At 39.7% G+C, this 17,243-nt stretch overlaps 2 protein-coding genes across 2 annotated transcripts; one reads left to right on the forward strand and one right to left on the reverse strand.

Moving 5' to 3' along the window:
- The first annotated feature begins 78 nt into the window (after positions 1–78).
- LOC122416646 (F-box only protein 9) lies at positions 79–4,536 on the forward strand. Its single transcript, XM_043429727.1, has 6 exons — positions 79–260; positions 954–1,178; positions 1,533–1,844; positions 2,090–2,445; positions 2,566–2,812; positions 3,228–4,536. The coding sequence occupies exons 1-6, from the start codon at positions 258–260 to the stop codon at positions 3,414–3,416; spliced, it is 1,332 nt and encodes a 443-aa protein (XP_043285662.1). The 5' UTR covers positions 79–257; the 3' UTR covers positions 3,417–4,536.
- Positions 3,700–16,159, reverse strand: LOC122419317 (progestin and adipoQ receptor family member 4). Its single transcript, XM_043433755.1, has 6 exons — positions 16,130–16,159; positions 14,826–15,411; positions 7,417–7,641; positions 6,995–7,098; positions 6,784–6,921; positions 3,700–6,602 (listed from the first exon to the last, which is right to left on the reverse strand). The coding sequence occupies exons 1-6, from the start codon at positions 16,157–16,159 to the stop codon at positions 6,372–6,374; spliced, it is 1,314 nt and encodes a 437-aa protein (XP_043289690.1). The 3' UTR covers positions 3,700–6,371.
- Positions 16,160–17,243: the final 1,084 nt, after the last annotated feature.

A 17,243-nucleotide genomic window follows, 5' to 3' on the forward strand; every position in this document is an offset into this window, starting at 1 on the left:
TGCAAATATGCAGAATTGGGAGGACGACAGGAAATGGAGATAACATATATAGAACGATGTATCAGAGCGAATAAAAAAAAGGTTGGATTCATGTCATGACCAGTAAGCAGTAAGCCGCTAGCAGCAGCAGTGTTTGGTTCGAAATCGTGATAACGATGGCGGCTGTTCACCTGGCGAAATTTACTTTCCGCTGTTTCGTTCGTTTTTCCGACCGTGAATATTTTCGTTGAATTGGCAGTGAAACCGTTATAAGAACAATGGTGAGTTCTTTAATAATTGCCATTATTCTTTATCGCGAGTAATTCATTTATTTCTCCGGTCTATTCGAGACCAAAGGTGCGCAGTGAGAACTCGACTAACCTCAATCGTCGTGCGACCTTGTCCTTGAATCAGCTGGAACCATTATTAGTCCCATATTGTTGTTTTTTTTTGCTGTCGCGTCCACGTTGTTTCTTGATTTTTCGTTAAAGATTGGAAAAATTATTATACTCTTGTCTTGTCTTTTGACTGTCAAAAATCAAACGATGTTTTGATGACGCAATAAGTCGTGCGTTGCGTATTCACCGAAGTTATGCTTGCTGTTCGTAACAATTAAAAAATTTTCGTATATGCACTGTTACTAATTTTTGGTCAATCATTTGCCCTCTAAAAAACTATGGTCATATTTTGATTACGCAATAATTCATTGCTAAAGGCCCACCAGCAAATTAATGATGCAATAAAAAAACAAAGATTTATAGATATTGTGACTCGATTACCTGAATTTTCTGATGTGATCAGATACTTGGTAATATTCCAAAATAAACAAATTTATCAATACGTATGATGTTGAGCTCATCTAATGTCATGAATTTTATTTAAAGCCTACCAATGATACAGTTTTTCTCCACTAACAAGGTCAAGGAAGATGATAAATAGGATTTCTGTATAAATAACAACATGTTCATATGCAGGATGAACCTGGTGGCTCTGTTGGAGATGGCGTTGAGAGTCCAGATGATCAAGAAGAATCTTCCTCATCTTCGATTATACAGGCCGACGACACTCTTGCTTCGTTTCGTGAACAATGGCAGAAAGAATTGGAAGTATCGCCAAAGCACAATCGTACAAGACATCAAAGTTCCATGCAGGAAAATAGTCTCCAAGACAACGGTGACAATTCCTCTATTGAAAATAAGGTAATTGAAAAATAATGTTTCATTCAATTTGTTACAAATAATTGATATAATTGTATAATTAGCTTTATAGATAATCAATTAGTAAGTTGATATTAACTAGTCAAACGAATGTCATCTCATATGATTTTTCCTTACTCGTCCCTTGTGACATGTCACGTAATACCATAAAAAATCTATTAATAGATATAGAACGTGATTGATAAAACAGTTGGGCTAAAAAATTGTCACCAAATTTAGAAACCTTGAACAAAAAATGAGAAATTTGAAAAGAGTTCTAGTTAGATGTCTGAAATTATAGGTAATAATATAAAAATGGTACAAGTTAAATTAAAGTAAGAGATTTCTATTTTTCAGGCAAAGAATCTGTTTATGAAGGGAATAGAGCACGAACAGAGCGGTCGTTTGTACGAAGCCATCCAATTCTACAAACGTGCAGTTCAATTGATACCCGACATCGAGTTCAGACTCTATGAATCGACGAAACCAAAAAATCGAGAGAGGTCAGAAATTGAAGATCGAATAGATGTTGGGGAAACTATAGGAAACGATGGAAATGATACGGACGACGACATAAATGATGAGGACGAGGAGACCGATCTTTTTGCGAAATTGTCTAAAATCGTCGCTCGCAATCAATGCGTTTGTTATCCCCGATTCGAGCAGAGTGTAGGTATCAATTTAATCGTTTATCATAAAAATAGCAAAGTCGACTTTGTGTATGGCTTACCCAGTACATTTGTGCAAATAAAAGCTTCAAATTGCGTTTTATAAACTATTCTTTTTTTTTATAAACAAAAATATAACTTTTTCAACCAGTCTTACAAAGGAAAAAAAGTATTCATAGCTCAAGTATTCGTAGCATTTGACCAACTTCATGAAGAATAAAATTGATGTCTTCTCTGATTTTCAAGACAACGCACATATCAACATTGCCCATGGAAATTGTACTTTACATCGTACGATGGGTCGTGTCGTCCGAGCTCGATTTACGTTCCTTAGAAATGTTTTCTCGTGTTTGCCGTGGATTTTTTATATCCGCGCGTGATCCTGAGATATGGCGACTGGCATGTGTAAGAGTGTGGGGAGTAAATTGCGGAAATTACGAGCCTAAATACACATCATGGCGAGAAATGTATCTTCATCGTCCGAGGTTGCGTTACAACGGCTGTTACATCAGCAAAACAACGTACATTCGTCACGGTGAGAACAGCTTTCAGGATCAATTCTATCGTCCCTGGCATCTCGTCGAGTACTACAGATATTTCAGGTTTTTAATTATTTATAGTGTTATCTATAGCAAAACAAAAAGTAAGACTTGGAGAAAAAGATCTTTTTTTTCAAAATATCGACCAGTTATGATAATATTTTCATTATTATTTCTCAACAGATTCTTTCCCGAGGGTCGTGTTCTTATGCTCACTTCGACCGACGATGCTCAGAGTTGTGTGAACTCGTTAAAATATCGGGCACCAAAGAATTCTTCGGTTCTTATTGGCCACTATCGGCTGCACGACAATTGCGTCACCCTCGTGCTCAAGAAACAGATTATCAAGGGTACAAACGTGACCGAACGTACGTTCAGACGAAAAAAACGAGAGGTCGTTCACGACAGCGGCGAACAATCTTTTCACGTCGTGAGTAATCATTTTTTTTTTACCTAACGAGAGATACGTATCTTCATTCTATTGTGAGGATCATTAGACAGCACAGGATCATTTGAAAATCTCGAATTCACCATCAATACAAGAGACAAACTTTAATCATTCAAACTGCTCAGAATTTGCCAATTTTTAAGATATTTTTTACACGTAATTGTCGTTGCTGCTTTTCCAATTATTTTAATAACGCATAGTCTATTGTTTGTGATAAACTTTTTCAAATATCCACGAATTCTTGAGCAGAGCAGAGCGCAGAAATTCTATTTGAGTAAATATTTTTGATGGTTAAGCGCGCGTAAACCCACTCTAATAGTTTGGATACCCTCGAAGTATAAAAGAACTTCATTGGTTCTCAAATTAAAGCATTTTCATTTCATGTTAAACCCGCCAGAAATTCGAGATACAGAATCATCACAAGCGGGTGAATTCGCAATTGACGTGGCTCGAGTACAATATATTCACAAAGTACAAGAACGGACAGGAGGGCACCGCCTGTCTATCAGTCAGCGGTCGTTATCCCTTGTGTAAATTCATCCGAGTGAAGAGTTACAGCCAAGAGAGCGAGGCTCCGCTGCAGTGATCATTCAACAAAGAGGGTGGCGGACGAATGAATAAAAAAACAATCCAGTCAAGAAATATGGGCAGACTTGAAACGACGAAAATGTGATGCTGGTTCATCAGTAACTTGAGGAAAAGGGAGCAAGGGCAAATTGAAGGAAGAATGGAGAACGAGAAAAGAAAAATATATTTATTATCTGCTAAAAATATTTCGCATTTCCTTCACCGCGTGTGTCAATATATATGATTGAAATCATACGGACAGATGATGAGCTGACGGCCAAAAAAAGAAAATACGATTAAGATGGAATTGAAAATTGATTTTATTTCATTTACATCGTTTTTTGGTCAGTCCTGAGAGCTTGTCTTGCGCCAACAGCTGAACAAAAATTTCTCTGTACGTTCCTTTGCAATTTCAATATTTTGGTGTGAAGCCGAGATTGAAAACTATCGTTTTTTTAGCGAGAAAAATTGAAATATTAGAGAAAGAGGAGGAATGAAGGAATAAATTTTATCTGTATCTACGTCATATTTGTTCCTTTACATTTTTCCCTTGCGATCGCAGTCTCGTATTAATACTACGTCTTTTTTTTCGTAATCAATAAATTTTACGCTTTATCGAAGTATAAAATATTGCTTGAACGATCGGCTTTGCGGCAATTGGAGAATCCGCTGCTGACGATCTTTTCTTTGTTTAAATTTTCTTTTCTCGTGTGCTCCGCAAACACGATCGGACAACAACAATTGCCTAAAAATTTACACTCTGTTAAGATACCTCGACGATCTATAATAGTGCTATTATAGTTTGTTTTTCTATTAGACATAATTCAACTAAGCGATCGACGAAGCGACGTGAAAATTCACAAGAACGTATTTTCTGTTTTCTCCCTCTTTCTCTTTCTCAATGATCGATTATAGAAACAACTTTTGTATTTTCTCTAAACAATTTGGGTCTCGATAGCGTGGAAGCGCTTATATACGGTATATTTCATCTTCATTTTACATTTTTATTTTTTCATCTCACACGTGCTTATCTGATTAAAACTGGTTTGTTGCAAATATTCGTAAACCAACGAGAACACGATGTATTTGCGTTATTGCAATGTTACAATAAATGATAATTATTTTTGATGTGCTTAAAATGGTCTTGTCGATCGCTTTTTCGATTTGGCCGCAATTATCACGTGGCTCAGGCTGACGGTGACGAATCGCAACAACGTACATATTAACCCTTTGCAACCACATCTCCATTTTCCATATTTTTTTAAAATTATTTATTGGAGATTCGTCGAAACGTCTTAATAGACGGACACGTGTGCGGCCAAATAGCGACCTAAATGCTTCTCTTTTGTACTAAGAGGAGTCCTCCTCGTCTCCCATCCGTGTGTTCGCTCAATCCACGTTATCGATCATTTGTATATCTGTAATAATTCGCCTAGAGCGTTAAAGGGTTTTATTTTTCTTTAATTCATCATCATTATTATGTTCTTTTTTCTTTTCAATATTTAATTATTATGTTTTTGCTTTTTGTTTTGTTCCTAGATCAATAACTCTACATGCGAACGTACTATGTTGTGATAAATAATTTCGATGGATCCCATCAATAGCCAACACAAGGACATCGTCTCGCGACGCCCATTATAACCGCCCTATAACTCTATCATCGTAACATTTTTTCATTCCCTCTTTTTGCTTGGTTTTAACTTCTTTTTTTTGGATTTTATTTTTTCCCTAATTTAATCACAGATTGCACCGAAGATCAATCTTCTATGCTTTTTGAATCACAGTTCCACGTGGCTCGAAGGCTGGAAGTTGGTTGTGGGTGGCATTGCGCTCGGTGGGTTTTTTGCAACTTTTGCTTCGGATTTTTTTTGCTTATTTTCTGTCACGTTTGGATGGTCGCCCAATTTTTTTTTCATCTATTCTTTTGTCCTCTTATTACGGAATTCCTTATTTACAATTAATCTTCCGAATCTCTTTGGGCTCGAAGGGGCCTCGACGTATACTGTTATTACCGAAAATTGGATTCGATGGAAGTTGCGAATTTCAGATATGTTTGCATAGAGAGGAAATTTGTATAGAAATCACGAAATTTTCAAACCTTTTTTAGAACTTTTTTCATGGCGTTATATTCAACTGGGATATTTTTCATGCAATCACTTCAGTTTAAGACGAGCTTAGTAATAAAATTATATTTTATAAATTCTTAGAGATGAATAATTACACGAAATGTTTTTTTTTTTTTTCATATCAGACAAATTGATAGACAGTATTTTTGTCCTGTAAAATCTGAAGAGTTTCAAGGGATCAATTTTTCGAAAAAATCGTCCAGTGCATACAGCTCAGTGTGAAAAATCTTATAGTGAAACTTTATTCTTAGGAAAAATATCGCAGTGAGGCAAAATTTCTAAGCTTTGAAGAGAGTCATCCGAAAATATTATCATTGGAAAAATCACGTGACACTTGCACCGAATAGCGGTGCAACTTGATAAACGTTTCTCTTTCGACGTGCAATAATATTTGGTTTTTATTTTTTCAATTTTATGTTTTTAACTGAACCGGAAAAATCGTTGGAGTTTTAGAGTCAGCGAAATTTGATTGATGAGAGTTTCACTCGTTAGATCCCGATATACAAAATACATAAGCAACGTTTTTCAATTTCACGATTGTTTCAAATAGTTTGAATATTTTCTCGAATAATGATTTATAAAAAATAACGAATCGCGCATAGAAAGCGTGCTTTTTTGAATCATATATATTTTCACATCCATTTGAACGGATTGTTCGAACTCTGTCGCAAATTTTTAAAGAATATCAAAATAACGATATCAAGATTTCCATCAAAGTGGTCGCTTTTTCATCGGATTTTCATCTCATTGCATACGCAAATTCTCATTGGATCCAACTTTTCGTTTTTATTCGATGACTGTATACGCTGAGTAGCCCTAAATTTCTACCATCCCTTGGAAAAGGAGTCTCAGAGCTCGTCGTGTCTCGGAACTCGGGAAACATTATGCGCGCCACAAGCCGAAGGATCGGTCATCCAAACGAGATCTTGCACCGTTGCTGAGTGCATCGACCATACGGCTATTACGACCACTACGTGCATTATATTGTGTGAATTCAGGACAATGTCGACTTGTCCGGGAAGCCACTTTTCTGGTATCCTCAGAGCACCGATACTTCCTCCTATCACCGCAACGAGATCCTGAAAAACAGTGTAAATTGCAGTCAATTTTTGTGATGAAATTCTCGACGAAAATTTGTAACTTTTGAGTTTAATCTTCCGTTTCCAGATTGTTCGAAATAACTATTTCAAATTCCAAAAACTAATTTTGTTCGACGCTTGATTGAAATTCTGTTAAATTTTAGAGCATTTTGACACTAACTTGGAGCAGTATGTGAGTCAGGGCTTCCGGGTTTCCGCCGCCTATACGGAAGCATCTCAGCGCTAGAAAGAACATTCGCATCATGAACGGGGGCGAGAAACAAAGACGTCTTTCCCACGGTGATTTTGCTCTCATTGCCTGGAAAGAAGCTCGTTTTATTTCTGGCTATAAAAACGCATTTTTTTTCATTTGTCCATTTCTTCAACGATACCTTGAACAGTCCCCAAAGACTCAGACAGCAGTAGGCCATTATGCAAAGGTGCCACAATACGCTCGGTAGACAGTGAACCGAAGCAGCGATCATCGGAATAGCGCCTTAAATATCACACGTAAGTTGACGTATAATCGTTCCAATTTTTCTTTCTCATTACCAAATATCTCTCAATTCCTATTTTCGCATTGGATTTATTTAACATGTAAATTGTCCGTCATCTTTTTCCACTTTATTCATAAACGAAATGAAAATGTTCTGCAACTGTTCCCGATATAACTTTGACGCGGTGCAATGATATTATTTATTTGTATTTACATTTTATAGACTCTACAACGATGAATTTCCACCTTTGTTGCATCGCGGATCGTAGAATATTTCGTCAACAAACACAAGCTCTTAATTCGTTTATTTTTTCTTACCCACACTCTGACAGACCCAAATCCCGAGCATATCGAGTTTGAGAAGCCTCATATAAACTGCCTCGCCGTGGTTCAAGTTCATGAAGAGATGGTAAAGAAACGAACCGATCCAGGGACTGACGGCGCCGATCAGATGGCACCATGAAAGAAAACCAGTAAAATATCCCTGGGCACTCCATGGTAGAAGATACGGAACCGTGACTAGTACGTAAAGAATTGCAAGGCCTGAAAAAACATTTTTATCCTCAACTTTATGTCACAACAAGTAAAACAGTTTCGTAACGTAACCAGGTTTTGCTCGTGAAAGACGTTACAAAAAGAAACAACTAGCAAGTGCATTTACAAAATGAAGAGTTTGTTTTTTTTTTTTTTTTTTTTTTTAATGAAGTAGATTCCATTGTGCTAACGCTATCGATTTTGTTCAACTTCACAGTCGAGTGGTTGAGTAAAAAGTATTTTCAATGTATAAAAAAACCGTGTTGAGAAAATAGAAGCAATCAATTGATTTTTAATAAAATTGAGTCAAGTTTTCTTATTCTAAGATATTTGTTTATTAATAGTCAATTAGTTCCATCAAATTTATATAGCAGCAGTTATTAAATCGCTTCATCGATGTCCCGAGTGAAGCTGTTTTGGCGGAAACCAGTACTAGAATAAGAGAAAGTGTATCAACGTACAGACCAGCCTCGACCATTGAGTGAATTACGAGGAAAAATAAAGGCACCAGCATCGACAAGAATTTTCCACAGTTTGACTGAGCTTTTGTCCGGAGGAGGAAGAAGGAAGAGGAGCAAGTTGTGGCAGAATCTCTGAGAAATATTGAACGTTAGTGAAGTGTGTCTACAAGAGGGAAAAGCAAATGCAGGAAAATTGAATAGAAAAATATTCGTTCCATTGAAACACTTGGATGGAAAACCAAGTCTGCACTCGTGAAAGCATTTGCTGATAAAACTGAAGAGAGCTTTGAATAAGTTCGAGGAAAAAGTAAAAAAAATATTTTTACAGTACCATTCGAAATCTGTTATCGTTGCATTATGCCATAGAATTGAAGTGATTGAATATCTTCAGAAAGAACAAAATGTTATTCCTCGTGTAAAGTCTTAGAAGACTGTTGAGCATTGCATAAATTAGCATTATCGATCTCATACCAAAGTCAAAAGCTGCTGGATTTCTTCCGAAGTGAGATACTCCAACACCAAATTTCGTGTAGTTCGTGTACGGTGCGATAAATTGGGCGGATTTTCACTTAAGAAGGTTTTTTTTATAAGAGCTTCTTGTGGCCACTCTTCGTTCGAACGACCTTGGAATTTCGATGCTATGATTTGAGCTGCCCTCTCTGTTAATCTTTTCGGAGTAAATAACTCTTTCGACTCTCTACTGTACTCTAGAAATACGCGGATAGAAAAATCGTTACGTCCATCACTAAAACAGCCGAATAACTCCGCGCCCGTAACAAGACGAGAATTATTTCATCGCTGCTGCTAAAGATTTATTACATACGAAGCTTACAGCCTGCTACAAGTGCGAAATACTAAACTAGTTCCTCGTTCGTGTGCTGCTTGAGCACGCAACCGCATACGAGAGTCTCTCGTAAAGGACGTCGAGGTAGCCTGTTAAAATATAAAATGAAAAGGGGATAAAAAATAGGGGGGAAAAGAGCACGTGTACGCGCTGTATCTCACGAGCCACCCGAGGCCTCCTGCACTGACCCACTAAGATTTTATGTCAACACTCGGTTACACGGGTCGATACTTTGCCATTTCTGCTCTCCAGCTCGCTCTCTCCACATACACACAGACGTAAATATATTTCTCCATACGAGATACACACACTTTCCTCTCAGCCATGACCACGAAACGTCCGACTACATTTATTGTTTTTCTTCATAAGAATTCGTGAATATTGCGAATAAAAATACTGAAGTTCAAGATTCTCTATTGCTGGAAAGAATTGCAGAATCTTTTGACCGAAATTTCCACACAAAAAATCACGAGTGGATGGGGAGCACGAGAGATTTTCACGGAGGCTGAAATTTTGATACGATTTTAAAGATACTTTTTCTATCGGAGGGAAAAAAAAAATCCTGAGCAAATATATTTTATTCGTTTTCCATAAGCTGGATGGGGTACTGTAATAAAAACGTGAATTTTGTAGAGTGAAAAAAGGTCGTTTCGCAATCGATTTTACGAGGGGAATGAATTTATGTCGTGAATTTTTTTATCGAACAGAAAAATTGCATGTTTTTTCCATTTCGGGGTGAAAAAAATATTGTAAAACCTTCGGAGTCTCACGGGACAGAGTCACGCGACGCCTTGTTGCCTGATCGATCGCACAGTTTATCGAAGGACAATATTAAAGGGAGTGCTCGCCCGATTGATATTACGTGACCCGGAATCAAAGCCAAATTTATCGAGTCAGCTGAGTGGACAAAGCTAATCCTTTTAGCCAAACCTCAACGTAAAATACTGGAATTTTACTTACAAAATCATCGAATAACAACTCTGAGATCGACGGTTAAAAAAGGAATTATTATCGTTCATGGAGCACAATATTCATTGGTTCGTGGCCAGAGCCATTCGTATTTTTTTTTTTTCAATGCATCAATTACGTCGATGTTCTTAGAAGAAATTTTGTTTTTTCAAAATATGAACTCATCCAAGCATATAAAAACATGTTTTCACATTGTTCGTTAACTTGAGGATATCGACAGCTTGCAATCGATAAAAAAACCTTCAATGTAGTTTTTCCCTCGACGTTCTTTTTGGTTTAGTATTTTCGAGCTCCGATGTCGGTGCGCTTATACACCGTTCGAGCTTTTTATGAGCCCATTCCCTTCGCTCTAACCCCATTTTTCCCCATTTCACTAACTTTTCATGTTCCTCAGAGACCCTAGTGAAGTTTGCCTCGAGCTACTATTTCCTGATGCACGAGAGGCCAGAAAAGCCCGCCAGGTTTTCCAGCGTTTGCACGTGGCTATATTTTCCCTGAGTCAGCGGGATGGGGCCGTTAAAAAAATGAGAAAAACTGCCTCTCCCTCGTTGACCAATGTGCGATCCGGCGCACGAGTGAGTGATCACCCATCCAAGTACTGGCTTCGCTCGGAGCGAGTGAACTAGCGAGCCTGAGCGATGGACCATCCTCGCATTCAGCGCTTCGTTTATCTTCGTTTTTCTTTTCATTTCCCGTAAAAACACTTAAAATTTATAACAATTTTTCATTAATTCAGTATTTTTATACGCGAATAAACGTCCTGAAATGGGTTTTAAAACATGGGTTCGATATTTGTTTTTACTGGAGTTATTGCTCAATCGATAGCCTCGCACGTACATAACACCCGCAATGCGTTACGTTTCCACCTTTCTCTCTCTCTCTCTCGCTCTTCGTCCCCCCCTTTCGCTCTTTCATCCTGCGCCTCGGCAAAAAATATCTTTCCCCTTCTATGCAAGTTCTTTTCCTGTGTAAGTTGACCCAGAGATCGAAAAACCTTGACCGTAATAATGTGAGTGTCATCATTAATCCAGTTAGGACGGGTTTTTTGTATGATGAATACCTGTCGAGCTTGTCCGGTGGTTTAAAGCCTAACGAGATTTTACCTTCAATCCTAACTATCACTTCATTGTTTCTATGTACCATGTCAAGTGATATAAGCTTCCACGTGCAAATTTTTTTAAATATACGACGCTGAAGTCTGCAACGTTGGAGTCCAGCGAATATAACACTTGCGATTGACCAATTTATTATTTCACAAATCATTGGTGAAGATTGAATAACTGCGAATTGAAAATTAGGCAGGTAACGAAATTGAAGAATTACTGGAATTATTGGAGATTTTTTTTCAATCATTTCGTTGGACTCCAACGTTGCAAAACTTGAGCGTCATTTTAATATGGTCAATTAGGGCTTCTCCTTAACATTCGTTTATGGCGTTTTCCTGCTATCAGAAATATTTCGATTGTTCGTATTGAGAAAACAACGAATTAGTAGAAAAAATTGACAAAATTATCTTTAGATATTTGAATTGATCTAATTGTGTCTTCAAGATTATTCTCATGATTGCGCATGAATTTATAAATATGGAAAAACGAAGAAATCCGATCGAATAGTTCTATAAAAAAATTTTATTTCGATAGTTGAAGCACAATCTCGATTGTCTTGAGAGCCAGCCAATTACTCAGGGAATCTCAACAATACGTTTCCCTCTTTTTAATTTCCATTGTATTAAACTCGAGCAATGAACGTTTCTCTGATAATTGTTTTCGGCGAAAATAATCCACTTCCCAAGATCGAAGAAAATATTCATGTTTTCACTCGTGTTGAAGAAAAAAACAGAAATTCGTCGCAGTGCCAAAAATCACGAATTCAACGCGCTATACAAAATCGAAGCGCAGAGTCTGTGCAAATTTCAGACGATATGCGCGTGCCTCGAATCCGTCCAATTGGATAAACCCGATAAACCTGATTCAACATTCAGACCCATCCAAGTGCGAACACAACCGTTACTGCGAATGTAGAGATAATTAATCCCACACGCGATTACCTCGATACGTTATTTTCTACGAAAACACAAGTACTTTATTAGAATTCACAAATTCGGTTTTTCCTATTCGATTTAAAAAAAAAATTCCACAAGGAATATCACAATTTCGTGAAAGATCCCAAGGCCATGCCTGCTTTTATACTCATTCGTTTATTAATCGACGTTCTCTAATTACGTAACAATATTATTTCCGTTGTATGATCCCCCCACCCCTTGGTAGAAAAAAGCTCAGAAAAATCGTTGAAATGAAGCTTAGAAAAGCGTCGTTGTTCGTATCATCAGCAAAAATTTATTCAGATGAATTAAAACGTGAATGAAATTTTTTTTCAATTTATTATCCACAACTTTCGTCAACGTTTACAGCGAGCTGATGGAAGCTAATAAATAAAGACTGTAAAAAGCTCTGTGAAAAATGTTGCAGGAACGTGTCGAAACAATTGAATTTCTTTAAAACGATATTTATCGTTGTTTTTTTTTCATGAATTCGAATAAATTTTTTCCCATGTGCTGTACCGTGTCTACGACGAGACATTATCGAGATCGAATCATAAATTTTCAATATCAACATTGTAACTGACACGAACGTACGCTCTCGTGGAGTAACGATCGAAGAAAGAAATATTGCGTCACGAAGTTCGTGAAAAAGCGTCGAGAAATAATAATAGACAGCGAGTTATATCCCATTCCATCTATTATTAATTCTTATCCATGATCTTGGCGGTTTAAAGAGACTTTTTCACTGTGGGTCGAGTCCGACGAACGTGCCAGGAAATTGGCTTTAGAAAATTGTCGGTACAGCCGTGAGATTTTAAGTTGAACGTCTCTTTGTCAGCTGAACCGTTGTCGTGTTCTTTGAGCATTTTTCATGGTATTGTAAGCTCACTTGGTTTTCAGTTTTTTAATCTGAATTCGCACGTGCCTCGACATTGATCAGCTTCGAGACTGAATAGCTGGAGAAAAAATGTCTGAATTTTGGAAGAAAAAATTTGTACAAAATCTCGAATTTAGTTCGAAAGCCAACTCGTTGAATCTCGAAAAAAATGAGAAAAATATGCGATACAAAATTTGACTCGAACGTAAAAATTTATTGGGTCGTTTCCGAATAATCATCGGCCTGAAAATTTTGGTTCGATTTAATTCGAAAAATGTCTAGAAATCGAGAAAAAAATGAGCCAATAGGCTCAGATTCCGTTCTCAACCTCGTTCCTCAACGAAAAAAGGAGCCCGAAAGCCCTCATGTTCGGGCACGCGAAAGTGTGGCGCGGGCTCACGCAAGCCCCCTTCCTCAATATTCGGGGACGAACCACTATCGCGTCGTCTCTTGACAAGATTCTCATACATTATGAAAAGGTGTCTCGAAAACCAACGACAATATTGCAGCTGCTAACACTCCGCGGCTCATCGCGATGTCGAGAACAACGAAATATACGACTTCAGTTAAAGTGTCGTGGTTATTGAGTAATTTACCTGGTTTTTTTTGCTCCTCAGAAAATAAAAAATTCAAATAATATTTCCCATCGTGGCTGCGAACAAATATTTTTTTTTTCTCTTATCAGCTATTTTCATTTTTATTGCTCCATTCAACAGACAATGTTGTGAAAGCACGACGCTGAACTGGCAATCTTGGAAAAATTATTCAATCAATCCGCATTTGAAGACAATCCAAACACTCATAACTTTTTTTTTTAGAATTTTTTTAGTAGGCCATACTTTCATAGTATTTTTTCGATTTTTTTTCATAAAATCGAACTAGCAGTTCGTGGCTCATTCACTTGGAAACGTTGAAAATTCGATCAGATAATCAAGCACTGCGAAAATGTTATCGAGTTTCTCGAAATTCAGTTGGCAAATAAAATCAGAAGGAATTGGAAAAATGATGATGTTCCTACGATCGAATTTTTCAGCATGAATATTCGAATATGTTGCCTCCAGCTCCAATTGAAAATCAACATCACGAGCTTCCATGGAATTGGAAACAATTTCGATAATTCGTTGTTTTCATGACTCTAGTCGTCGACATAAGTTCGGGGGATTTTTTTTGGCTCAAAAAGCTGTGTCGCAGAGTGATTAAAACTTCGACGAATCCAGCCACTCTTCTACAAGATCAATGCCAGTTTGGCCTTGGGTCGTTTTCAAACGGCATTATCAGTCAAACTGGACAATTGGGAATGGATAAAAGTTGGTAATCGCTTTCTGTAAAAACTGTAACAACGATACGAGCATCTCGGATTTTCGTGATTAGCAACATTCAATAACTTTCAGTTATTTTCTAAAAGATTTGCCAGTTTGACATCAGACTTCTTTCAAGCCCCAGGCCCAGCTAAACTGGACAATGAAAAAATACAAAACAGCTGATAACGGTGGGAAATTTCGTTTGCGAAAACTGTAACAACGACATTTGAGCGATATTCAAAATAAAAGAAGCGAAAAATATCGTTAAAATATTCCGTATTCGTAAGAGAACAGAGAAAACGATAATAGTGAGATAAGAATTCGGGGAGAGTGAAAGGAAAAACGGTTGTGTGGAGTGAAAAAAATGGAACAATCGATGAATTAGGGTTTTGCTGAATTCCCATTGAGTACGGAGAGCGAACTGAAAAACTTTCCTCCTCTCGCCTGTGTAAGCTGCCACATTCTCATAATCGTTAAACAAATTCGAATGCCATTCCACACAGGATTGATTCTCGACCGATAACACTTGCCCGAGCCTGTGAAGAAAATTTGGGCCTTTCGTCGAGTAAACTGGCCGAGTACGTGAACGTTGAAATAGTATATTTTTTTTCCCCCGAGTACATTTGAAAGAGGAACGCGACGATTTGAGGAACGCGTATATCACCGCTCGGGAGAAAAATCTCAAAAGCCATGGACTCACCGTGAGTTAAGATGTTGACAGTTTCATTGTGGAGATAAAAAAGGCTGAGAATACAACCGACGAAAGTAGTGAGAGGTCGGTAGCCCGTTTTGATGTGCGGATTGAATTGTAGGTGTCGAGGCATGTCGCTCCAGTTGCGAAGAGTGATTTTCTCCTCGGAGGTCTGATTGACAGCGTTAGTCGGTTGGTCGTCATCCCGCGTCTCGTTATCCCGGTCATATCGAGAATTGGTGGTATTTGTAGGGTTAGTTGGATCAGCGAGGCGGGTTTGGCTCTTCGACGATTCAATATTGGTCGTCTGAGCCTCGGGAGGCTCGTCCGGGCCCGTCGTGATCGCGTCGGGATCTTCGACGACGCGTACGTCGTCGTAGTCCTCGGTCTCGTCTTTGTCGTCGTCGTAGTCGTGTTCGTGGTCGCGGAGGCTGGGAAACCCCGCGCCCAGGTCGGTTACCTCGGCCGTAACGAGGAGGACTTCCGCATGGCGCGGCAGCACGGCCGACAGTGCGACACTCTCGAGTTTCGTCCTCGATGTTACAACGGTTGTCCGCGCACACGGACGCACACGCGCGCACAAGCCGAGGGAGCGCTACTGAGAGGGAGAAAGAGACGAGCCGAGCTGACTGAGGATTCGCGATTCGCGCTCTGCTAACACATCTGCACGGTGCGCGAAGCTGCGCGCGTGCGATTCGTAACGACGACGACGACGATCATCGCGATACGACGACGACTATTCAACGCCTGCCGTAAGCCCTGGCGGAACTCCCGAGAAACGTCCCTACTCCGAGCCCGGAAGAGCCACCACTGTCTATGCTCAAGCTACGCTATAAACTGCTTTTCCTTTTGAACACCTCGCACGAAATAGCCGAAGCGAGGGGAAGAGGGAAGAATAAAGTGAAGGAGACTGAGAAGCCTAATAGGAGAGCAAGAGGCAAGAGCATCGTGTGAGATAGAAATATTGCGGGGGGAGGGGAAAAAGCGCGAGGGGGAGAGGGACGCACTGCCGTTGAAACGCGTTTGCTCACACTTGATCCTGCTGCAAACTATAACGATTCTCCTCCTTTTCTCCTCGCGCCCCTCCCCTGCTCGCTCTTTCATGCCGCCTTTCCCTCGGCTTCCCGTTTCCTTGTCGCTTTCTCTCCCCCGAACACACGATTCCTCCTCTCACTTTCTCCACTCATTCCGTTTGTTTTTATCCACTTTTTATCCGTTCCCTTCCTCTCCTCGATTCAGTCGAGCACGTTCCCTTTGATTTATTTATTCGCTGTATTCGAATTTCTCCTAATTTTCTCGTTTCTGACCCTTACTTGCCATCCTCGCTTCAACTCGATTGTCATTTGTCTCGTTTCGCTCGTCTTTCTCTCTGTTCTTTCTAACCTCGTTGGTTCGAATCTTATTACTTCCGTTCGATTCTCGTTCCCGCTGTCTCATTCTCCGTTCCGTTCCCTCCCTTACATTCGTCGCCGTCTCGCCTGCCTCGGGCTTTCTCCCTTTCCTTTATTGCTCGGTCTGCAATTTCCCGCGTTCGCGTCGCTCCATCCTTTTTCTCCTCTCCCATTTCTCCAGCGTTTCTCGTATCTGCAGCTGCCACCTGCGCTTGTTCCGCGCCCCCCCCCCCCCCGCGCTTTCTTTTCCCCACCTTCTCAGTCGTTTCCTCTCGCGCCGCCCCCTCTCCGCGCGATCGCGTGCAGCTTGCGCGACTTTCGAATCGCAAAATACCCTCTGCAACCCTTCGGCAGTCCCCTTCCCCTTCGCCCGCGAACCTACATCTCGTAACCATGGTTACGTTATCGACCTCGCGCGTCAAACTTATACACACGCTCGGATAATAAGCCCTATGAAAATTCCCACCCCACCGTAGCTCTCCGTAAAATCCTCGCTCCCTGTGTGTGCGCGCGCGCGTGTGTGTGCAGGTGCGAGAAGCCACGAGATGGATCGACCACGAACGGAGCTTGTGTGCGTATGTATGGCACTAGGTCGAAAGAAGAGGCAACCTCGGTCACGGTCGAGATCGTTTGTTCCCTGGGTGTCGGTAACAAAAAGTCTTTTGTGCGACTCTCTGGGCGAGAGAGCGCGGGCGGCCTCTCGTTATTCCTGGTAGCAAATGTCGATCTTCTTCAGCCTCGTCCCGTGTCTCTTCAGCTCATCAAATATACAAGTGACCACCTCTTTTTTAGGCTCGTTATTATTGCGGCTTAACCACACATTTTTCGAGGCTTCCGCAGCTTTTAGTGTGGGTTGCGGTGACCACTAAATGATGGAATTCTAATTCAACGGTAAAGCATTTTTAGATCTTTCCTCACGGAATTTTCGGGGTCACTTATTGCGGCTTTGGAGCATACTTTCTTCGGATCAGAAAACTAAGGAGGGTCATCAAAAACCTTCCCACGTGTATTTCCATTCACCTACTTCAGCGCACTC

This window comes from Venturia canescens, chromosome 1, assembly GCF_019457755.1.
Source record: "Venturia canescens isolate UGA chromosome 1, ASM1945775v1, whole genome shotgun sequence".
NCBI lineage: Eukaryota > Metazoa > Arthropoda > Insecta > Hymenoptera > Ichneumonidae > Venturia > Venturia canescens.

Bases quoted from the DNA above. Each gene is read 5' to 3' on its own strand.
- LOC122416646 (XM_043429727.1), top strand. The intron at 1,845-2,089 runs GTAGGTATCAAT...CTGATTTTCAAG, and splicing joins ATCCCCGATTCGAGCAGAGT to ACAACGCACATATCAACATT. The intron at 2,446-2,565 runs GTTTTTAATTAT...ATTTCTCAACAG, and splicing joins GAGTACTACAGATATTTCAG to ATTCTTTCCCGAGGGTCGTG.
- LOC122419317 (XM_043433755.1), bottom strand. From the start codon at position 16,159: ATGACAATCGAGTTGAAGCGAGGATGGCAA. The intron at 15,412-16,129 runs GTAAGGGTCAGA...CCCTCTCAGTAG, and splicing joins AGTTGAAGCGAGGATGGCAA to CGCTCCCTCGGCTTGTGCGC. The intron at 6,603-6,783 runs GTTAGTGTCAAA...ACTGTTTTTCAG, and splicing joins TGACTCACATACTGCTCCAA to GATCTCGTTGCGGTGATAGG.